Source organism: Leptonychotes weddellii, chromosome 1 (assembly GCF_054177405.1).
Source record: "Leptonychotes weddellii isolate Sample4059 chromosome 1, ASM5417740v2, whole genome shotgun sequence".
NCBI classification, from domain to species: Eukaryota; Metazoa; Chordata; class Mammalia; order Carnivora; family Phocidae; genus Leptonychotes; species Leptonychotes weddellii.
The window spans coordinates 64,962,293-64,983,641 of record NC_138369.1 but is presented as its reverse complement, the minus strand read 5'-3'; the positions used below and the strand labels follow the sequence as shown (position 1 = coordinate 64,983,641).

At 41.6% G+C, this 21,349-nt stretch overlaps 1 protein-coding gene across 6 annotated transcripts in view; it reads right to left on the bottom strand.

The window, feature by feature from the left end:
- Positions 1–6,553, bottom strand: part of SLC4A7 (solute carrier family 4 member 7) — a 107,664-nt gene extending 101,111 nt beyond the window's left edge. For 3 of the 6 annotated variants that reach the window (XM_081825570.1, XM_081825574.1, XM_081825573.1), the window contains exon 1: positions 6,241–6,550. In XM_081825570.1, the coding sequence (XP_081681696.1) occupies positions 6,241–6,300 (60 nt within the window). In that variant the 5' untranslated portion in view covers positions 6,301–6,550. Of the gene's footprint in view, positions 1–6,240 lie in introns of all 6 variants that reach the window. The other 3 variants (XM_081825577.1, XM_081825576.1, XM_081825572.1) reach the window with 3 other exon arrangements.
- Between the last annotated feature and the right edge of the window lie 14,796 nt (positions 6,554–21,349).

The window sequence follows — 21,349 nt, the reverse complement described above, 5'->3', positions numbered from 1 at the left end:
CAGTCCCCATGGTCTTATCTATTTTGGAAGCAACTTTGAATAGAAGTGCTATGTTATCTGTGGCACCATTAATACTCCAAATGTTAGGACAGAACCCAGAGCTAATGAAAAAACACAAGAGAATTCACCATGCAGTGTACCTTGGTGCAAAGCAAACAAGGCACACTCAAAGGGATCATGTTTAACAATTAATGGTACCAAGCAAAGTAAATTCTACTAAATAATTGTGGGAACTGCCACAAGGGGTTGTAGTCTGATTTTTACAGATGTCTCTCATTTTAAATAAATAAATTAGATTCTTACAGGATTAAAAAAGTTGGTCTTTAATTCATTTTGTACAATACGAGTTTAACATCCAGGATTTTCAGAATGCAATACATTTCACATTAGACAGCAATATCTACCAGAAATATAATTCTGTTGCAGATCTGAACTGACAATGTGAATGCCCAGAGGAGAAAAAAAAATTCTGGGAATTTAAAATGGAGAGCAAAGAATCCCCAAGCATGATGATAGTCCAGTAGGCAAAATGATTAGGACAGAAGTATTAAATTGAAAACGTGACAAATGTGGGGCTACCACATCCGATTTGGGATTGGTACCCTACAGAAAGGTAGAAGGGCATTCAGAGAGGGCCGGTGGGGACTGAAGCGCAGACCAGGCTCCTCTCATGGAGCCTGGTGCTAAAGTCTGAATCTGCCTACAAGGGGCATCTGTTGTAATTCAGACAAACACAGTCCAGTAATACCCTTCTTCCCTCCATTCCCTGACCCTTCCCCCCCAAACCCCACCCACCCATGGCAAATATTAAAAAGTGCTACAATTGTAAAAAAGAAAAGATGTTTTTCTAGATCACCACAACATCCCAGTAACCAAACTATAATAGAATGGAAATTTCTAATTTAAATTCTTATCAAAAATTTGTTGGGGTGCCTGGGTGGCTCAGTCCGTTCAGCGACAGCCTTTGGCTCAGGTCATGATCCCAGGGTCCAGGGATGGAGCCCAAGAGGCGTTCCCCACTCAGTGGGGAGTCTGCTTCTCCCTCCACCCCTCCCCCCTGCCCGTTCCATGTGTGCACACTCTCTCAAATAAATCTTTTTTTAAAAAATTTGTTTCCTTCTTTCTTTTTTTTTTTTTTTTTGAGGGAAAGAAAGACTCTTAAGCAGTTTCCACACCCAGCATGGAACCAGATAGGGGGGCTTGATCTCACAACCCTGAGATCATGACCTGAGCTGAAATCAGAGTCGGATGCTTAACTGACTGAACCACCCAGGCACCGCTCAAAAATTTGTTTCTTAAGAGAACTTTTTTTTCTTAATGAAAACCTCTCCAAATACTACCATGGAACTCGATGGGAAGCGAGTCTACTACATATAAATTTGCTCTATTCCTATCTTTGTTGAAAACATCAATTTCTAAGGTAAGATCTGTGTAAGTATCTGCAGTATTTTCCAGAATAAAGAATGGTATCAAGCTGAAAACAATCTGTATATAAAAGAACATGCACCAAGCATAAAAGCACCAAGTGTTAATTATATGCTATGGCAAATTATGAGAAAAAGAGATTATAAGTATCATGTTTTCCTTTCTCATGCTCTTCTGAGAAACCAGTCCACAGTCCATTCTATAATATAAAGTACAGGCAAGCTGCACATGTGAATCCATTTTCAAAGGTATATCCAATTCCCAAGTTCCTAGTCAGGGATGACATATAACTCAACAGCTTCTCCAAATCAGGCAATCTGACAAAAAAGAAGCAGTACAGTCCTGAACTCCAGAAAGAGAGGACAATTCTATACTGTCCGACATGTAAACAAAATAAAAACCAATGACACTAATCTATATATTCTCTACAAAAGAAAAAGAATACTTAAATATTAAAGTATCTTTTCTATTTCATTATGAAAAGGCAGATTATGCTTTACGCTTCACTTGGATATTGTTGAAACAAAAACTGTTTAGACTTATTAAAATCCAAACTACGGCTTAATAAAAATTAAAATATTTAAAAATATCTTCTTTGGAGTAAATATGAAAATCTGCGTATAAAAGCCAAACTACAACCTTTCTGTACTGGCAAATCAGCTCCCGATAAAAGTGCATATTTATGTCATGATCACATTATCTTCCTAAACCAAGCACTGAAGAAAAAAAAGTGTTTGGCCACTCTCAACTTACAGAAGTCATTAAAAATGTCTAGCCTATGAAGTGAAGAGTCGCTAATTTAGGAAACCTAGCACTACTCCAGGCTGCTAAGTCCTGTGCCCTCAGGAAGACTGTTAACAGCAAAATTCCAAACACTATCCTAACACCATGCCAAACATAGACCCCTTCATGGTTTGTTATCATCATAATTAAAATAACCCTAAAAGCCTCCCCAAGTTATAAAATTCAATGAATATTACTCAACAAAATACATGAAGTAATTTACTAAACAAAAACAGAAGCAAACTTCATTGTAAGCTAAAATACTGAGATAGGTACCTGCTTTGTACAGGAACCAAAAATTCTCTTGGTTCAAAACTGGGCTTAAAAGCAGCCAGGCAGGGGCGCCTGGGTGGCTCAGTCGGTTAAGCGACTGCCTTCGGCTCAGGTCATGATCCTGGAGTCCCGGGATCGAGTCCCGCATCGGGCTCCCAGCTCGGCAGGGAGTCTGCTTCTCCCTCTGACCCTCCTTCCTCTCATGTTCTCTGTCTCTCATTCTCTCTCTCTCAAATAAATAAATAAAATCTTTAAAAAAAAAGCAGCCAGGCAGCTTGTTGCACCTTTACATAGATAAACACTGATCTTTATTACTGATACATGCTTATTGCAAAATTGGAAATACTGTATCCATAAAAAGCAGATAACTATAGAAGAATCTATAGTCAGCAAGAGGAAGCTATAATATAAATCAAAAGCCACACTGTCTATAACACTAACCCTCTGAATCATCTGTATGCTCCTTTTATGTAAATGGCCCATTTTGTCAGCTGCAGATTCTATCCACTTTAAGAGCATATTTGTGGGTAAAATACAGTAAGAAAGAAGGGGAAGGAAAGAGGAAGAAAAACAACCCATTACAGGATGTTGACAAGTTTAACTACTAAGGCTTTAAAATATATTGGTTAGCATACCACATACCACTAAAATAAACCAGGTTCCTCTAACAACAGGTTACTTTGGCTTTCGATTTTAACCTACTCAAGTAACAGAAGACTAGTGTCACAAAACATTCTAATTTTCATGCCCTAAGCTCTCTTAGAAGAAAACCTCTGTACTTCTCAGTCTCAATTATCAAATAAAACAATTCTTCAATCCAACTCAATTGTCCTACAGTTTCATTTGGACAGATGAGATTTCTGTCTCTCCCTTTATTACAACTCTATGGACTGTGATGCAGAGAAACCAACTAAAGGCAAAAAGGTAACTAAAATTCTGATACTATGCCTGGGTACATATTATCTCCAGAGTTATCAATACCTAACCACAGATCCCAGAGAGTATGCTTACTTACAGACCCACCAAAAAACCTTCTACTTGCCAATCACCACTGAATTCACACTAGGTTGTTACTATCTTTTATTTACTGAATGACTACTTTTTAAAAAGTATTTCTAATGGACTCAGGAAAATGTTTCAACTGGCACTCACAAATGGAATTAGCAGGAATGCAAATACTATCACAGTGTTCACTACACATGCCAAAATAAACTCAATGAGATTAGGACTCTACCTTGTGTGCCCATATCCTCAGCGCCTGGCACCTGGGAGATAATTTAATACCCATAAAATGAATGAAATTGTAAAACAACAAAATTCATGAAACAGCCCAAAAACTTCAGTGGTAACAGAACCGTGTTAAGTAATGTACTGCTTACAAGAATAAACACTTGCCAAAACTTGGGAACCTTCTAAACAGTAAAGGAATATTTAATACCAAAAAATAAGACTGATAGTTCAAGTCAATTCTAAGGGAGGCCTGCAATAAGTTTTTGTAGCAAAGCAAACAAAGTTGCATTTCTATAAAATTTAAATGACTTTCCTCCTATCCCAAAACCATGATCAATGAAAAGAACGGAATTTTAGAACCAGAAGAAACCTCAGAGCCTAAATTATGGAACAGATGGGCTTGTTTCAGAGCAATATAAACTGCCACCAATTTATTCAAAAATTTTGCATAATCACATACCCAAGATAGTATTTTATGAATATTAATTTTATTCTACTTTTTTGGCTATGCCAAGTAGTTGCCTGTTAAAGAAGAAATGACTGATGAATATCATAATCTTCCATTTTTATGACTTTTCCAGGGGAAAACTGATGAGAAAAAGTAACTATCGATGCAAACATTTCCTCTCCTCCCAGTTTTTAAGTTACAGTGTTCTGTAATACTTAAACCAACAGTTTTCCTGTTCTCCCATTCTGTTTTTAGACTGTCTGCTGTGATAGCTTATTATATTTGATTTCTACTACTGATTCATCATGTTTACTGTAGCCAAGTCTTATCTTCCCAAAGGTTTAGGAGGTATACGCTTCCGAAGTGTTCCTCCGCCTTGCCATTAATAAGTGCTTGATAGTTCCTTTGTCATTCATTTGAATGTAAGCTCTATTAAAGCAGAGCTGGTTCTGTCTTGCTGGATACTACAAAATAGGTTCTAAGTGTTATTACAATGAATGAATGAATCACTGATCTGGAAGGCAATAGCATTACCATGCTTCTTTTGCTAGCTAAGTAGACAATATTTGAGAAGACACAGTTTCCATCCAGCTTTATGAAAACTAGAATGTTCTTTAACTGCTCTGAATTGAAAATTTGCAAATAATAAATTTAAGGACAACACTGTATTTGATATACATTAACAGAGAAAGTGCTTAAAAAAAAAAACCTCCGAAACGCAGCTTATTCAAATGTCACACAAAGAATTACTGAAGATTCCTCAGAACGAGTTTCCAGTATTCCACTACCATCACTGCGACCTGATCTTCCCCAAAACCACTGCTAAATGACTTCACGGTCTGGAGACTCCGTTTTCCTCCATGTTTTGAGAATTTGTAAGTGAACATACTGAAGTAATAATGAATGACTACTCTCCAGGGCCTTAACAAAACTCTTTAAAAAGATTGGCCGGGGGTGAGGGGGTGAGGGGGGAGCTGGTTAAAGAAAACTCTTGAATAAAAACACACAAAAAGCAATTTTCCTGTTAGTTGTGAAAGACTGGAAAATTTTCACTGCAACCATGCCTCCTTTGCTGGTCACAGAGTAAGAATTGGAAGTCGGAAAATTTAGAACACTTCCATGCCCTTTGAGTCAGGAACTACGAAGGGAGAAGAGAATCACAACTGTGGGGACACATGCATTCTACATGAAAGCAGGAAGTCAGTTTCTCGAGCATGGGCCGCCGGTCCAGCATCCTAAACGGGAACGTGGGCCTTCTAAAAGCCCACCCCACTCTCCTCGAATCCCGAAGCCAAAGCCACCGGGATACGGGATTTTGCTAGGCTGATGAAAGAAGGAGCAGCTCAGAGGGCTCAAGACACTTTCCTCTTTCTACTTGGCCTGCGGCAGGAGGATACTCCCCTCGTTCTCGCCAAAAGAGGAGGAGGCGGACCAGGCAGAGTCAGTAGCGAAAAGCAGCCTTGGCCGCGAAGGCAGCTCGTCCACGCGGCCGGAGAACTCACCGAACAAAGCACACCTCGCGGACCTGATAGGGAGACGCGAAAGAAAGGAAAAGATTCACCCCAACTCTTCACCACTGCCTGAGGCTAGAAACAGGTGGAGCCGCGCTTGGAGGGAGAAAAAAGATGGGTTTTGGAGGGGCTAATCTGAACTCCAGCGCCAAGGCAACCGGAACGAAGACCCGGGCTGGGGAGACCACCCGGGAATAAGGGAGACGAGCGCTGAGGGGAGAAAGGAAGAGATGGTCGGGGTCAAGGGCGGACGGATGGTCCCACGGGGGTGCCGGGGTCTCGCCGGAGCCACGCCGAGGATGCAGGCGGCTAGGATGCCCGCGGCGCGCTGCCGGCTGCCCCCACTCGGGCCTCCTGGGCGCCGCCGCCGTCGCCCCCTCGCACCGGCGCCCTGGGCGGCCACACAAAGGGGATGGCGAGGAGCGCCGGCTGCGGGGCGGCGGAGGGGCTCCGGGGCCGGGGCGAAGTGGCCGGACCGCGACGCCCGCCGCGCCCCCGCCTTTGTCTCCCTGGTTCCGCGCCGCCCCCCCCCCCCCCGCCGAGGGGCCCCGCCGCCCGCGGCGCCCTCACCCTGCTCGTTACCCGGGTGAGTAGCGGTCTCATCTGCTCGCCGGCCCCATCAGCCTCCATGGCCAGCCCGCCAGCCCGCGGCGGCCGCTATGGAGCTGCCCCGCGCGGTCCGCCCGCCGCCGCCGCCGCCGCCGAGACCCGGGCGCGCAAGGGAAAACGAACGTGCGTCCGTGAGCGAGGCGCGCGCGTGAGGAGAGCTGTGCGCGGTAGACGCGGGCGGCGTGTGCGAGCGGCTGCCGCAGAGCTAGCTCTCGCGGGGGAGCGAGGCCGCGGCGTGGAACGTGGAGCGAGAACTGAGCGAGCGGGAGGTCTAGGAGGGGAAGGAGGAGTAAGCCGCGTAGGGCCTGGGGGCAGGGCCGCAGGCCGTGACGTGCGCGGCGCCCGGGTCCCGCCCCAACACGCCCCCTCCCCGCCTCCCTCGTCACGCCCCCTGCCAGTTTGGCACCGCCAGCCTGCTCTGCGCGTCCGCCGGCCCTGCCGGGAGGCCACCCAAACAAGGGGAGGGAGGGAAGCGGGACGGGCATTTGTTCCACCCAATAGACGGCTCGCAGAGTTCCTCATGCACCACCCCCCGCCACCTCCTCAGGAAGCTCCGCCCCTCTTTGTAAAATCTTAACTGAAACAGAGCGTCTAACAAGTTTTTTCGGGTGGGAAGTTCTCCTGAAGTTTCTAAGTGCGGTGGGGTTTACCACCGCCCCTACCTCCTAACCACGTTCTTTAGAGTGGCAGGAGGATAGGAGGACGCCACCCTTATCAAGGCCGCTCACGGGAACCCCAAAGGAACTAACGGGTCTTCCTGACTCCTGCAAGGTTTTTTTTTCCTCTCAGATCAGTAGGTGTGAACCCCAGCTCGGGGCCTCTGAAAGAGGGAGTCCTCCTGACCGAGTATCCTCGTGTGCTTGTCCCTTTGACCGGGTACCACGGCGGCTCCCACACTCTTGAGTCCACCCTCAAATACCCACACCTGGAGGGCAGCTCTCAAATATCTACAGCTCTAACTGGGGATGATGATGGGACCTGCCACACAGGGTGATGGAAAGGTTAAGTGACTTTCTCTCCGCAAACTTGCCTGACCCATAGCATGCTTATTATGGGCATTATTGTTAACAGGGTTATCATGCGTATTTTTAAAAGATAACAAAGTTAGCTGATAAGAGCTACATCAGTGCTTTGGAGGGAAAATTTATGTTACAGTGGATCCAGAGCACATGTCCTATCCATCTCCAATAGGATATTAGCAAAGCCCTTTGTCAGAAAATTAAGGATGCTGCAAGATTCATTCCTGGCTTGGGTCCTAGTCTCCTCTTGTTCTCAACTTCCCAGAGAGTTACTTTGAGGCTAGCACACATTATTCACTTACTTGTATAAGAGCAGATTGCTTTTAATAACAGCCACCATTTAAAGAGGCCTGCAGTTAGAGACTGTGATGTTTTGCAAACATGCTTCATCTCTAATCCTCACAACACTATAAAATGTTTTATTATCCCCACTTTATAGATGAGGAAGCTGAGGCTCATAGAGATAACTGGCTTTAGGTCCTAGTTAGTATACCTGCTCTTTCTAGTGCACCATTCCAATGCCTCATTAAAGATAGTTGAACAACAATAAGAAAAAGGGAAGAAAAGATGAAACAAGAATGAAAAGGAAAGAATATGGAGAAAGAGGGGAACTGGAATTAAAAAAAAAAAAGCACCTTGTAAAGTTGTTGAAGGCATCCATCATTTGTACCCATACTATCACTCTCTAAGGTGAGTATGATTTATATTGAAGAATTAGTTCTGGACTCTCTTACAATGTAGCCATGATAACTGTAATTAGTGTATACACAACACCCTCCATCCCCTTTCTCTGTCTTATTTTTCTGTACAGCACTTACCCTCTTGTAACATTTTATATATGTTATGCTTTATTATGTTTATTGTCTGTACACATACATTAGCATAGTGATGTATGCTCCATGTATGTTCCATTCAAGCAGTGATTTTTTTTTTTTTTTTTTGGTCTGCTTTGTTTGCTGTTAAATTCCTAGTGCACCCAGAAGAGTCCTTGGCCCTTGTAAGCTCTACTTGGGTTAATTGAATGAAGTGGGGCACAAGGGGACATCCTTTAAGACCTAAGAGCATCCTGGGTGACAGCTGAGGATGTGGCCAAAAGTAGTAACAGGAACAAAATAGGAGCCAAGACCCTTGGAGTCAAAGGTGAAAGAGCTAAGTAGTCAACTTCAAGAAGGGCTTAAAAATATACACTCAGAAGGGGCTCCTGGGTGGCTTAGTCAGTTAAGCCACTGACTTTTGATTTCAACTCAGGTCATGATCTCAGGGTTGTGAGATCAAGCCCCGCTTGGCTCCATGCTGAGTGTGGAGTCTACTTGGGATTCTCTCTCTCTCTCCCTTTGCCCCTCCCCCTTTCAATTAAAAAAAAAAATCTTTAAACAACAACAACAAATATATATACATATACATACTCAGGAGACCATGCTAGAAAAATGAATTTCTCTTCATCCATCTTGCAAAAGAAAAAAATAAGCCCTTAGTTTATTTAATCCACAATTATTTTTTAAGTGACTTTTGTGTTGCATGCACTTTTTCTACTCCTCACTTGATCCCAACTACTAAAAAAATAATGTAGTAAAGGTCTGAATTACAGAATTTATTATTCTCAATTGCCCACTTAATTCTGGCTTAGCCAGAGTTCATCCTGAGGTGATGTTGTAGTGAGTAAAGAAGATAATGTGTTAAAATCACTTTCATCAAATGTAAATGACTATGAAATGTTCCAAGGTGCTCAAAGGCAAATTATTATCTTAAGTATTTTAAATATTCATCCAAAATGTAGCACAGGGAAACAATTGCTAAACAAAGGTGAACGTGAACCTAAATTCATCACTAACAATGAATTTGTAGCACCTAAAATTAATGACATTTAGCTGTAGCCCAAGACACTTCCTGGGTTTCTGGAACAGTAGGTAATACTAGCAGGGACCTGGATACAACCTCTTGGCAAGATCTTCATCCTGAAGAGCGAATAATCATCCCCCAACAGTTCTCTAAGTGCCAGGGCATATTTTGTAAAAACAAATAGCAGCTTCTGTGTCATTTTGAAAAGCGTGGAACCAACCTTTAGCAGAAGATCCTTTAACAATTATGTATCTCTTCATTGCCTCTTCTGGTCATAGCTGAAATTTAAATGTTCCCAATCATCCAATCCCATAAGGAAAACTAAACTCCTTGGAATAGTGTTTAAAACAGCACCAGGGCAGTTGTAATGGGAGGAAGACAAAAGGAAGATGACTGAAAAAAAAAAATGTAGCTCTTTTGATAAATTTAAAAAACAAAACAAACAGACCTGTTCCCTGATTTCATGGAGTTCAAAGTGGAAGACATCGATATACAGACAAATGACAACAATGCAATGACTGCAGCTCTAATAGGGTCATGGGAAACTCAATGAGAAAGAACGGAATGCCTTTTGCTAGAGGAGAAAAGGAATGAGGGCTGCCAGCTTGGGAATAGGACAAAAGTGAAGGTGTTTGGAAAAGTTACAGAGAAATACAATAGATTTAAACTGAGTTATGAATGATAATGGTATTACTTGATCAAATTGCTAGGGGAGGGGAGGAAAGAGGTAACATTACAAGCAGAGGTAACAGCAAGATCAAGGGCACTGGAAAAAAAAAATCAGAAACAGACTTATAAATACAAAGAACAAACTGGTAGTAGCCAGAGGGAATGGGAGAAACAGGTGAAGGGGATTAAGAGATACAAACTTCCAGTTATAAAATAAATAAGTCATGGGGATGAAAAGTACAGCATAGGGAATATAGTCAATAATATTGTAATAATATGGTCTGTTAAAAAGACAAAATCCAACAGTAAATTTGCAGATTTAATTGGCCTTATTAAAGGACTCACGCATCTGACAGCATCCCATCTAGCAAGCAGAAGGGAGGTCTGAGGAGTCATACAAAATGGAAGGTTTTTATAGGAAGGAGGGTGGGAAGAAAGTTAATAAGCAAAAGAAAAGAAAGGATGTTTTAGGCAAGATCATCTTCCCTTCCAGGGAATGGCAGAGGGTCTTATTATGAGGATTACCTCATCTTCCTGTAAGGAATGGAAGAGGGTCCATGTGACAGATTACCTCATTAACACTGCTCAGAAAATTCCTGACTGACCAGTTAAAACTACATTTCTGGGGGATATTGAAACTGCTAATTGGTGGACTCCTGAGTGGCTAAGCATCTGCGCCTTCGGCTCAGGTCATGATCCCAAGGTCCTGGGATGGAATCCTGCGTTGAGCTCCTTGCTCAGTGGGAGCCTGCTTCTCCCTCTGCCTGCCACTCCCCCTGTTTATGCTCTCTCTCTCTCTCTCTGACAAATAAATAAATAAATAATCTTAGAAGAAAGGAAGGAAGGAAGAAAGAGAAAGAGAAAGAAACTGCAATTGGGTTTGGTGACTTGGCCTGTTTAGTGACTTGGCCTGGACCAAGTGACACAATTTTGGGCCTGTGGTTTTCTTTTTAACAGGTGACAAAAGGTAACTAACTACACTGAATCATAGTGAGCATTGTGAGCACTTAATCGTCAACTCACTATGTTGTACACTTGAAACTAATGTAACATTGTATGTCAACTATACTTCAATAATAAATTTTTTTTTAAAAGATCAAGGTTATTGATCTGAAGAAACAGGGTAGCCCAGTGGTGAAGCATCCCTCCCCATCCAGGCAAACTTCCTGGGGCAGATTACCTTTGTGCTTGTTCTTGTGTTTTGGGGCAAGATTTTCCTTGCCAGCCTCCTTTTTGAAACTGGAAATTGGAGATAATAATAGTATCCTCATGGGTTTGCAATGTCAAAGATTAACTGAGAACATTCAGCACAACAACTAACATATAAGACAATGAAAATACCATTTGATCCCATAATGATGGATACATGCCATTATATATTTGTCTAAACCCAAGGAATGTACACCACCCGGAGTAAACCGCAATGTAATCTATGGACTTTGGGTGATTATGATGTGTCAATGTCGGTTCATGAGTTGTAACAAATGTATCACTCTGGTGGGCACTGTTGATAATAGGGGAGGCTGTGCTGGTGTGGGGGCAGGCGGTACAGGGTAAATCTCTGTACCTTCCCCTCAATTTTGCTCTGAACCTAAAACAGCTTAAAAAAAAAAAAAATAATAATAGTCTTTAAAAAAAAGCCTAAAGAATAAAGCTTAAGTTAGTGCCACAGGAAACAAAAGCATTTTAATCTGCTTTCACTAATAAAAATGGTGGGTAAAGTATATGTTTAGGTACATTCATTGATACATTTTTGGTAGGAAAAAACTGGCAACAATATGTCAATAGGAGGATTGATTAAATATATTTTGGTACTCCAAATGATGAAATACAATTTAGCACCAAAAGAATGAGTTATATAAGTGTGCCAATACGCAAAGTGTTTCGAGATATATTCTTAATATTGTTACAAAAAAACAAAAAGCAAAGTAAGTGGGTATACTATGATGCTTTTTGTAAGAAAAAAACCCAATTATATATTTATATCAATATCTATATCTATTTCCTTCTGGAAACACAAAATTATTTGTATGTCTATTTCTGAATTATCTTATGCACGTATGCAGAAGGAACTACGATTATTGTACAAAGTACAATTATGTCAAAGACTGTAAGCACTATCATGATCAAATAACACAGCAAGTTGGGAAGGGCCCTGGAATTGAATTCTAGACTAACACTCGACTCATTGTTCCTTTAACAATGCTGATTTTTTCCAAGTCAGTTCAAAGTCATTGGTCACCATCTAGTTTGCTCAGGCATTAGGTGAAATACTATAATCTACCATTGAGTAACAGATGGCAAGTGAGTACAGAATAGTGTACATTGGCACTTTGAGATGTGCCAGCAAACTTCTTTTAAAGATTATTACACACTTTGATTTAGACAGTGTTCTTTAAAAGTCAGAGTCCATTTTGGTAACACCTAGGTACACCTGGGTGTGGCTTGTTTTGGTTGCTTTCCAAGGACTCTTCGGACTTGGGCTAGGAAAGCATTGGATGATTCTTGTTCATTTTTTTTTTGTCTTCTCAGCATCACTCTTTAGATATAGTTAAATTTCAGTAAACACATACCCCTTTTATGAAAGCAATCCCTTCAAGCAGGTCCACGACTGAGACCACAATGAATTTTGGAAAAGAACTCATCTGAACCAAAGGGGAAATCTAAAATCCCAAGGTCCCATCTTGAGAAACAAAGGTTTAAAAGACTTTTAGGGAGTCAGAGATGGAATAAAATTTCTTAAAAGGTTGCCATGCATTAATGGATTTGGGTGTTTTTTTTTTTTTTCTTTAAGATTTTATTTTTAAGTAATCTCTACACCCAATGTGGGGCTCAAACCTACATCCCCAAGATTAGAGTTGCACCCTCCACTGACTGAGCCAGCCAGTCACCCCATATCATGCACTAATGTTAAAATAAGCACTTGGGTTGCTTTAGATCATCTTGAAATAATCATCCTATTTTATGACAATCTAAAACTGGCAGGAAAAAAAGAGACTTAAGTTCTGCATGACATTGCACGTCACTTAACGCCTCTAGACTTGTTTCCTGATCTGTAAAATGGGGATAATTGAGGCCACAATCCTTTATCCTCAGTTGCAAACACCATAATCTCTGAAAAACTAAAGGATTTTTGTAACTCATTTGACTGCAAAAACCTCACCTAAACTGACATGAAGCTGTTTATAGTCTTTCTCTCCTTATTGTGAATATCCATTTGTCTCATTACCCAGATAATGTGTCTGATAAACAGGATGATGCCCCAGAGCCTGTTTAAGGGTACTTCATAGCATACACAATTGGCATTATGTGATTTGTCTAAATTCTGAAAAATTCTGAAATCTAAAATATCTGGCCCTAAGCGTTTCCAATAAAGGACTGCACACCTACAATACTTGTTCCGTTTATTTCAAATGTGTGGCAAAGGCCAAATAAGGCAATAGATAATAAAATACTTGACAGAATGAGTGCTGTATCTTTTCTAACTATAGGGAGCCCTGGAGATCCTACTTTCTGTAACTTCTTCGTACAAATGATCTCTCCTCCTATGCTAGAAACAGCTTTGAACTTCTGCCTGTCTTACAGCTTCTCCTGTTCCACAATCATGCTGTCCCTCTCCTTAAAAGATCTCTCTTAAAAACAGCTCTCTATGATTAGGGGTTCATTTCCCACCCAGGGCCTGTCTGTCTGGATATCTCTTGTACTTCTGTAGCTTTGCTTTGCGAAACTCAGGCTGTTAATGAATTGCCAATAAGAGAGTGGAGAGAAATCAGATCAAGTGGAAATTTAAGCCCTCAGGGTGCTTCCAAGTGCTCTCTAGACATCCTGGGAACTTCTGTAATCTTTACTGCTTGAAGCCAGAAGCCAGTATATGGTAACTTGTGCCTGTTGTGTGAAAGAGTACACCTACTTTCTCTCTCTCTCTCTCTCTCACACACACACACACACACACACACACACACACGTGCAACGTAAGCCCTAATCTTATAAATTATGGTCCTAGTCAAATAAATTATGGTTCCTTTCTTATACAAACTGATTTGTTTGGTGGAAATAGCCAGTCCATCACATGTCACTGGGCACATTAACCCACATGACAACTCCACTTAAATATAATAACTGTGTTCTTGTAACCTGGGGTCAATGAGGACTGAGAAGTGGTAACTTTCCTTTTACTTGCTTTTCATAGCTGCGGTCCATTGAGACATTACACGCAGTTGAAAGCTGAGACTGGGGACAGAAAGATGAAAAAGGTATTTTACAAAGTATGAAGCTGTAAGCACTAGCATTTTATCTTTTCCTAAAGACAGTTAACCAGAAAAAGCACCAAGAATTTGGAAATGTTTCCACTGGAGGACTGAGAATATATCCCCTGCAAATGAGAATATTAGCATTATCATTTACCAATGACTCCCTAGCTGTATCTCCTCTTTAAATGCCAATTTACAATAATGTTTATAATATGAATAGAGATCCTGGCCATGGTTCCAACCATAAGCTGCCCTTTGTATATGAAGACGGCATGACTCCTCATTGGTAATATATATTCTGTAAGACTTTGGTGCAATAACAGATGTAGGTTGATATGGCTCTTTCCACACCCTACCTATGATACTCATTTGTGAAACTAGGTTGTCAGAGTTAGGAATACAAGTCTGGGATCACAGAACACAAGGAGGCTAATTGGTGTATCCATAAATCACATCCATTTCCTAGTGCTTACTGGTCCCAGTGGATCCATCTAGTCAGGGGTAATTTCTAGCGTCTCCCTCTAAAGACACCCTCTGGGCCTAAACTGGTACAATCTTCCTGAAAATCAATTTGGCAACATGTATTAACAATCTCAAAAAACAGCATTTCCTTCAACCCAGTAATATAACAAGGAATGTCTTAAAAGATGAGTCATAGATATGGACATATATTTACTTATATACAATGGGGTTTATGTCAGTGTTATGTTATGAAATGTACATATGAAAGTGAAAAATTAAAAACCATCTAAAATTGAAGCAATGAGAAAGTATTAAATAAATGTTTACATATCTTTATGATGGAATATAATGTACCCATCAAGACATTCTAAATTTTAATGGAAAAATGCTCACTGTATCAAGTTTTCCTAAAAGATCTATATACAAAACTGACACAAAGTATAATCCTAATTATAGTTACCTATCAATGAATGATCAATTGAAAGTAATATATTAAAAATTAACAATAAAATGATTAACAGGAAACGGACGAAAATGCTGGCAGTGGATAGGAATACAGGTGATTTTTATTTATTTTAAAGATTTATTTATTTATTTGAGAGCAAGCACGTGCCCACATACACGCACATGGTGGGGGCGGAACTGGGAAGGGCAGAGGGAGAGGGAAAGAATCTCAAGCAGACTCCCCGCAGAATGGGGAGCCCCATGCAGGGTTCCATCTCATGACCCTGAGACCACGACCTGAGCTGAAATCAAGAGTGGGATGCTCAAAGGACTGAGCCACCCAGGTGCCTCAGGAAGACTTGTTAAGATGGATCACTTCTTTCACTGAGGCCAAGTCAAAAACTCAATGGGTTTAAGGGCGCCTGGGTGGCCAGTCCGTTAAGCATCTGCCTTTGGCTGACGTCACAATCTCAGGGTCCTGGGGTAGAGCCCACGTGGGAGCTCCCTGCTCAGTGGGGAGTCTGCTTCTCCCTCTCCCTTTGCCCCTCCCCCTGCTCGTGCCCTCCCTCTCTCTCAAATAAATAAAATCTTAGAAAGAAAAAAGCTCAATGCATTAAAGTAAAGCCTTCCATGAGGTCTGCAGAGTATGCTGTGGGGCTCCAAAAAGAGAAATATGTTAAGTTTTTAGAGTAAATATTCTCAATGGCATCTTTCCTGGGTAAGAAAAAATATATATTTCAACAAAGAGAGAGAAAACAAAGGAGTTTCAGCAAGTCTCATGTCCAGGAAACTAAACCCAGGTCGGTAGAGCACCCATTGCCTAGCAACCTAATGAGTTTCATAAAGGTGGCATTTAGGTCCATAGGTCATCAGCATCAGCAAAAATAAATTTGAAATGGAAGCTTTCTGCCAATTATTACAACAAATCTTCAAAGACCTGTCAAATAATCCTTCTTTAGAAGGGAAGCGTCTAAGATTACTGCCTGGTTGGAAGCTAGGGTTTTTGTCTTTGTTTTAAATTCTCTTAGACCAGGGCTTCCCAGATTTGCTTGTTTCTAAGATTACCTGGCGTACTTGTGAAGTATGTGGATTTCCCTAGAGATTCAGCAGGTCCAGGATGGGGCCAAGTATTCCCTAACTTTACCATAGGCCCTGGATAATTCTTCTGGCCAGCAAATTTGAGAAATATTGCCAAAAACTTGAATTTCCCTCCTAGCACTCCTTGCTTGTTCTAATAATGTGCTGTCCTTGTAAGTTCACTGACTTGTTTAATGTCTGCATCTATCACCAAACAGTAAATTCCCTGAGAGCAGAGATGATGTGTATTCATCCCTGCACCTCCAAGGACCAGTATGGTATCTGGCATACATGATTAGGGGCTGAGTAGATATTTCTTGAATCAATCAATCAACGAATCAAAATTTCTTTTGTTGTACCAAATAAGAGCCCAATTTAAGTCTGGGTAGTCCTCAAGATTGTAGGAAAAGCCCTGCCCCTGGAAAGCACAAGGTAAATATAGAATGTATGATACTCTGGCAGGGACCTTTTGTTACCTTAAGGAGAGTGTCCATGCAAAACTGGAAGAATATTGCAAAGGAGGACATGCTGACTGCCAGGCACATTAAGACATCAAGTTCATAAAGAAAACAAATATCCTCTCCATTTCTCCCTATCTATCTAGTTAATATCTATTACTTAGGCAAGCGTATTGCATGCTGATCTGATATGGAAATTAAAAAAAAAACAGACAATAACAACAACTCCCTGGCTCCTTTGAGGTCACTCCAGGGACAGGTGATTGCCAAGCAGGTCAGGGGTCCCACTTTCTCCTAATATTTAGGCTCACCAATTACTGTAAGGGTAAAGAAATGTTACAGAAATCTGGGGTCTGCAAACTCTCCCCTCAAAAACACTATTCTCTAGTTTTTAAAAGATTAAATTCCATCTGGCTCCTGAATATTAACTGGATGACATAGGGCTTCTGTGTAGATACATAGAGTATACAACAGGCCCACTGTGACAGTACAGTAAACCTTTGCATACCCAAGCACTGAACAAGAGTTTCTAAAATGCTTACTGAATCAATTTGTCAGGACAAAACTAATTCTGGTGAGTGAAATACACAGAGTTTTCCAGTTGTAGCCTATCTACTCGCCAACCTCCACCAGCCCCAGCTACACTTCCATGGAGATGCCCCCCACCCTGCCCTCACTTTGGGCCATCCTATCTATAGAAGCCTATTAACCCCTGTGACCTGAGCTTCAGATGTCTGAAGTCACTGTGGCTCCATTCTTCCCCAGCCATTCACACTCAAACCCATCAAAAAGGCCCCAGTGAGGGACAGCAAATGAATTGCCCATGGACCAGATCTAACCAGCCACCTGTTTTTGTAATTAAAGTTTTATTGGAAGACAGTCATGCCCATGCATTTATGTATGGTCTAAGGCTGAGTTTGGCATCACAACAGACTGGAGTAGTTGTGACGGGGATCATCTGATCCACAAAGCCTTAAATATCTACTGTCTGGCCCATTAGAGGAAAAGTTTGCCTATTCCTGGCCTAGATGCATAGGGCCAGATAATAATAATTATTGTAATAAAAATCTTAATGTGGCATTTACCATACGCTAGGTAGTATTCTAAGGTCTTTGCATATATTAATTTATTTAGACCTCACTACAATTTTATGAGGAAACTAAGGCACAAAGAGGTTAAGATAACACAGCTAATAAGGGCCAACCTACATAGGAGAGGTATTATAAAATAAATAGGTTATCATTGGGTTCTAAAACTGATGAACAAAATCATAATTTAAAGGCTCGAATAAAGCAGCAAACAATTCATGGTAAAGGTTACAAGAACAATGTGATCATAGAAGCAGGTTATTACTAATAACCACATTCAGATCACTTGCAAATTCCTTCTGCATATGAAATTAGATGAAAAAGTATGTTTAAGAAAATTAAAAAATAGGGGCGCCTGGGTGGCTCAGTCGTTAAGTGTCTGGCTTCGGCTCAGGTCATGATCCCAGGGTCCTGGGATCGAGCCCCGCATCGGGCTCCCTGCTCTGCAGGAAGCCTACTTCTCCCTCCCCCACTCCCTCTGCTTGTGTTCCCTCTGTCGCTGTGTCTCTCTTTGTCAAATAAATAAATAAAATCTTTAAAAAAAAAAAAAGAAAATTAAAAAATAGAAGTTACCTAAAACAATGCTTTCTTTTTTAAAAAAGTATTTCTTCTAGAGCCTCTACATTTATTTTTTTTCCCAGCACCTCTACATTTAAATCCTAATCTCTGCTTCAAGATAGTCACCTTGGGATACTCTTCATTTATTAAAAGTAATGCGAAATCGTCTTGAAATTTACATTTGGAAATTATCTTCAGAATCAGTTTACTCACATAAGAAACCCAATGTTTTTAATTTATGGTTCAATAGTTACAAAGTTAATTTTAGTCCCAAGTAGTATTATGATTATTATTTAGTTTTATGGTCCACTTTATTCTCTAGATGTGGCCCCTCGTGACTTTTGCCTTCTTTAGAAAAGTAAATTCACTGCAAATCAATTCTAAGGATAAAGATTTTCCACAACCTTATCTAAATAGTTCACTGCTGCACACCAGAACCTGGCACATAGTAACTGCTAAAAAAATAATCGTTGAACAAATGAGTGACTTTCTCAAAAAGAAGTTCCAAAAATGTTTTACGAAATGACAACCCTGTTGGAAAATCTTTCTGGGTAATTGCTTGGAAAAACAAAACAAAACAAAACATGCATTTGGCTCATCAAATTTCTTTGATTCATCTATTCAACAAATATTCATTGAGAGCCAGGAGTGGCTACATAATAATCTGTGGGACCCAGTGCAAAATGAAATGCAAAATCCCTTGTTGAAAAAGCAGGAAACAAAAGTGTTTTCCTTTTTTCAGTGGCCTCCTTCTCAACCTGTCATTGTGTTTTTTATTTGCTACTCAGCGTTGTGTTCCTTTGGACAAGTGGGGACTCACAGAGAGAGTGCTGAGCCTTACACAGGCAGTATGACTCTATGCTGGACTCCATGTGTGGGCACAAGAATCTAACCAATCCCTCCTGGTTCCTGCACCAAAGTGGGTGTTGTGGAGGGGAATGGGAGAGGAAGGGCAACAGTGGTCACTGGGTGGAGTAGGGAGCATCCCAGAGAGATGGGACCAGGGTTCCAAGCCCCTGGTGTATGCTCCATTGTTCCATTGGACTTCACTTACAAAACGTAAGTCCAAAGACAATTAAAAAGTTCGAGGGGAGGGGCGCCTGAGTGGCTCAGTTGTTAAGTGTCTGCCTTTGGCTCAGGTCATGATACCAGGGTCCTGGCATCGGGCTCTCTCCTCGGCGGGAGGCCTGCTTCTCCCTCTCCCACTCTCCCTGCTTGTGTTCCCTCTCTCACTGTGTCTCTATCAAATAAATAAAAATAAAATCTTTAAAAAAATAAAAATAAAAAATAAAAAAAATAAAAAGTTCAAGGGACGCCCGGCTGACTCAGTCAGTGGAGTGTGGGACTCTTGATCTCCCGGTTGTGGGTTTGAGCCCCACCTTGGGTGTATAGATTACCTAAAAGTAAAATCTGTAGGGATGCCTGGGTGGCTCAGTCAGTTAAGTGTTTGATTCTTGATTTTGGCTCAGGTCATGATGTCATGGTTATGCACAACCCCTCTACCCCCACACTGCCCATGGGCTCCAAGCTAGGTGTGGAGCCTGCTTAAGAGTCTCTCTCTCCCTCTCCCTCTGCCCCTCCTTCCCTCAAGCACTTGTGCATGTGCACTAGAGTGTGTGCGCGCACACACTTTCTCCCTAAAACAAAACAAAACAAAATAAAATAAAATAAAATCTTAAAAGAAAAGTTCAAGATAGTAACTGACAGGTACTAAAACCAAAACTCCTTCCCAAGTGCTCATGAAGCTGGACCTATTAAGAACCCACTCTGTTCTGGGCAGTGAATATATGGTGTGAACAAGATAAAGACTGCCTGATCCATGGACCTTTCTGTCTAACAAAGAGAACGGACAAGGAAAGAGGAAATTACCCTGCAGTGTCTACGAGCATCGATATGAATGAGTACTGGTAGCTTCAGAGACTGCTAAATGAGGCCTGATGTATAGAAAGAACAAAACCAGAGGTGCAGTGCAGACAGAGGAAAGAGCACTTGAAGAACAAGGGGTGGAGAGCATGGACCAGGCATTCCAGAACCTAAAGAGGTTGGCTAGAGTGGGAACACACGATTCAGGGCTGGGAAGTGGGGAGTGGGGGGCTTTCTGAGAACAATGGGGAGCCACTCTGAGGGATTAAGACAGAGAGGGACTTGATCAGAGCTGTCTTAGGTGAAGTCACTCAAGTTGCAATGGGAAGAAGAAACGGACCATGTGGGAAGAAGAGAAATTCCAAAGGGCAGGAAGTTTGGTAGGGAGAGCAGTCAGGCAGGGTCAAAGGAGAAGAAGCAGAGGGCAGTTTGGAGATATGTGGGAGGCCCTAGATATCCACAGGGGCTCACACTGGGATGAGAAAGACCTAGAATACAAAGACTGATGCATATAGGACTCATTTTAATATGCATCTGGTAGCTGGGATTCAAAGGTATCAAACAGAGCAGTAGGCTGAGCCTGCATCCAGTGTGCCTCTTTGGGAGGCCTAGACCAGATCAGCAGCAGGCTCTCACCACTCACTGTTCTAGAACTGTCACACAGCACTGAAGCCTAACACTTGTTCTGGAGCCGATGATCAGCACTCATTCCACACCCTTCGTTATAAAGAACTTACTCTGCAAAGCACATATAGTAACCCTGAGAAAATGTTATCTGAGCAATCCCATGAATGGGCCAGAGGTAAAATATAAAAGATGTTTCGGCTTCTTAAAAAAGCACAGGGTATGTGCCTATGCTTAATCCTTAGGCCTGTGCGCATGGAACAGCATCATGGGCTGGTTAATGTTGGGAAGACGGTATCTTAACACATTCAATTTGCCCTACAACTTTTTGAGTATATGAGGTGTCTACCATATTCTCGGGAGTCCCCAGCTTGTCCGTCAGGTGCAATAAAAATGATTGATCGCTTCAAAAGTCATTTTGCAACCACAGAGCTGATTTGCCGAGCAGTCTGGCAAGGGCTGTAGGAGTACAAGAGATGGTCAGAGGAGCTTGCTGGATACAATGAAGTTTAGAAAGCACAGCTCTTAAGATCTCCTTCCTGACTTCGAGAAGGTTATCACTTGAGTTGGGAAAGCCATAAGAAACCACTGAGGGTAGAATTTTAACAACTGCTGAATAACATAGTATGAAATGAAAGAGGCCTAAGATTTAATGAAAGGGCGGCTCTCAGCACCATTAATTTCTCACAGGGTATCAGACCACTATTTCGTGTTGGGTT